The sequence below is a fragment of the Nematolebias whitei genome, chromosome 7 (assembly GCF_014905685.2).
Source record: "Nematolebias whitei isolate Nwh7 chromosome 7, NemWhi1, whole genome shotgun sequence".
In the NCBI taxonomy this organism is placed as follows: Eukaryota; Metazoa; Chordata; class Actinopteri; order Cyprinodontiformes; family Rivulidae; genus Nematolebias; species Nematolebias whitei.
The window spans coordinates 27,673,870-27,677,159 of NC_056504.1; the positions used below are offsets into that span (position 1 = coordinate 27,673,870).

The window sequence follows — 3,290 nt, forward strand, 5'->3', positions numbered from 1 at the left end:
GGATTATATTTATCATCATCAATCATTTGGGACAACATTGGATCATTCATAGATCCTCACTGAACTTCTGGAGTGAGTTTGCTGCACTGAAATAAAGGGGCCGAATAATATTGCACGCCCCACTTTTCAGTTTTTTATTTGTTTAAAAAGTTTGACACATCCAATAAATGTCATTCCACTTCTCGATTGTGTCCCACTTGTTGATTCTTCACGAAAAAATTAAATTTTTTATCTTTATGTTTGGAGCCTGAAATGTGGCAAAAGATTGAAAAGTTCAAGGGGGCCGAATACTTTCGCAAGGCACTGTATATATATATATATATATATATATATATATATATATATATATATATATGTACTGTACATACAGTATATAATTTCAAGTTCAATTTGGTTTTATTATCCTTTGCATCACATGTGGTACATAAGGTGGAACAAAATTGTGTACACAGGGTCCCAGTTACATCCAACTATAACAAAAATATAAATTGTTAAAAGAAACAGTAATAAGGATCTAAGGTATAAATTAAGAAATATGCTAAACACTAAAAGTGCAAAACAATATACCGAACAACAGCAGTACGGACATGAATCTGTGTGAGTAGATGTGTACAAATGAATACAGCAGTATGAAATAATCAGCAACATGAGATCAGCAGCATGGATAATCAGCAGAATGTATCAACAATCAAAGTGGCATATGATTATAACCTTTAGTCTTGAGTTAAAGCACAACTGACAGATAAATAAGTTGTAATGTACAATGTTAAATTTAGATTTACAGTAAAGTGTCCGCACTTATTGACAATGAATTTATTATTAAAGGCATGTTTATTGAGGTGGCTGGATTCAAGTTCTGACAAAGAAATTCTGTTAAGCTCAAGTTAAGTTCTAGTAAAGTCTTAACAAGGTAACAGAGAATCTCAGAGTTGTCAAAAGATTTTGCATTTTTAAAGATGAATGAGGAAATGTTAAAACGATAAGTACATGAACATACTGTATCTATAGACAACATAAAAACTGGTTGTTCCTTGACATGGCTGCAGCTGCAAAATTATGATTTCTTACCCATTATTTGGACTCAAATCAATTTCTAATCTAAACTGACAGGATCAACCAATAAAAGCTACCATGAGTTCAAAACCTCCACAGGATGAACCAGCTGCAGGTAAGCTTGAAATGTTGCATGTTTTGCTTTTAATATGTGCAAAGTTCCTGTTTATTTATTATTTGAACATTTGTATGATGTACTTTATTGGCACCAGCTAAGTTTGCACAACCTAAAAAAGTGAAAACAAAATGAGTTGTGCTTGATGCACTTTTATTGCACGTATGAATTGAAAAGTGTGTACTTCATGAGCACAACAGTGTCCCTGACCTGCTGCTGTTTGGTTTGTGTCAACCAACAGAAAGGTTTTTTTTTATCTGGGCATCTGCTAAAATTCAATAAAGGTACTACACTCAATAAAAATGTGCAGAAAGGAAAAAAAATATTTTTGTTATTATACAGAGCTCCAATTTATTTTCCCTCAACAAGAATAAAATTACCTTTTTCTTATTAACTTTATTTGCTTAACAAAATATTTTTGTAATAGCAAAGTCAATTTTTTGACTTTTGAAAGTCTACAGGGTAGCACGGTGGCTCAGTAGATAGAGCTGCTGTCTGTCAGCGGGAAGGATTGAATCCTGGCTGGGGGTCTTTCTGGGTGGAGTTTGCATGTTTTCTCTGTGCATGCGTGGGTTTTCTCCGGGTACTCTGGTTTCCTCCCACACACCAAAAACATGCATGTTAGGCTGATTGGTAACTCTAAATTGTCCCTAGGTGTGAGTGAGAGAGTGAATGGTTATTTGTCTTGTTTGTCTATGTGTCCCTGTGATGGACTGGAGACCTGTCCCGGGTGTCCCCATCTCTTGCACAGTGGTGGCTGGATATAGGCACCAGTGACCCTCGTGACCCAAAAAGGAAGAAACAGGTAAAGATGAATGGATGAAAGTCTAGATTTCTTGCTCTTAAAATGGAGCAAAACATTGAAGTGATGTGCATTGTCAAAAATAAATAAATAACAAGAAGTGTACCATTTCATTTTCGAGTGCAGGAAACCATACCTCAAGTGTCTGAAAGCTATTCACACTCATTCTGAGAGAAAGGGGGTGGCTCAGAATGGTTGATGTCTGCTTTTACATCCAACTTTTTTTTATTTATTTTTTTTATTGAAGATGTTCTCAAGTTTTCCTGCTGCCCAAACCAGTTCTTCCAGAAGCAATTGATATGCAGAAGGAAATTGACAGAGTGCTATCCTAACAGTCTTGGATAATGTGTGAATCAATGCTTAACGAACAAGGTTACAAGAAGAATCCTGCCTGCATTCAGATGATATAAAACATAAACCAACCCTGGAGAGATGACACACACTATTTGATGAATATTCAGTGCATGCCCTTAAGCTGCAGTAAGGCTGATGGAATACAATTATTCAGAATGTAGCAAAGCAACTCACAGAGGACAAATTACAGAAATAAGATGTCTCCAAACTGAAGTGTATGTTTGCATTAACAATGATTTGATATAAAGTAATTTCAATGATTTCTATTAAAATTTTTATTTGCACAGATATGAGCTTAACAACCTGCTTTTTTGTGTGTGATTTTGCATCTTTACTGGCAAATAATTGGGTAAAACATGAGGCATGGGTGAGCAGATGTTTGTTGGCAGGTCTGGGTTTGCACACCTCAACACTGCATGATAATTAGATGTTTCAACTATGCATATAAGGTATCAGTAAAGTCATACTTAATTCACAAAGCCCAAATAACAGCAGCAGCTCTGAGCCATTACAACATATGATGCTTATACAGTAAAATGAGAAACAGATGGTCGGTCCAGGCTTGTGCTTTGAACAGCTGTTGGGTCAACTTACTGTTGCTTACTAATGGTAAAGATATCAGAGAAAAAATATCTAAAATGGATTATTTTTTCCTCCTTAGCAATTCCCATATTTGTGCAAAAGAGCATGCCTAAATTGTTCTTTAGATTTACAACTTTTTGATTTAGAACAATTGGTGATACAACTTCAAATGTTTTTAGAAATAAAAAATGGTATTTCTTCATCAAGAAGTTGTTTTATTATTACGAGTAAAAAAAAATAATAATAAAATAAAATGAAAATGCTGCCAGTCATTACTGTATACTGCAGAGGTTGGAATAAAAGAGGAAAGAGTGACCTCTGGTGACATTCTGATGTCAAACTTCAACCAACAGATGAAGCATTGCTTTAACATGCCATATAAAT

At 34.8% G+C, this 3,290-nt stretch overlaps 1 protein-coding gene across 1 annotated transcript in view; it reads left to right on the top strand.

Annotated features, from left to right (window-relative positions):
• Nucleotides 1-1,153: 1,153 nt before the first annotated feature.
• The window catches only part of zgc:172271 (Saxiphilin-like), a 29,835-nt gene continuing 27,698 nt past the window's right edge, over nt 1,154-3,290 (top strand). Inside the window, exon 1 of the mRNA XM_037679781.1 lies at nt 1,154-1,168. Within this exon, the coding sequence (XP_037535709.1) occupies nt 1,154-1,168 (15 nt within the window). The remainder of the gene's footprint in view (nt 1,169-3,290) is intronic.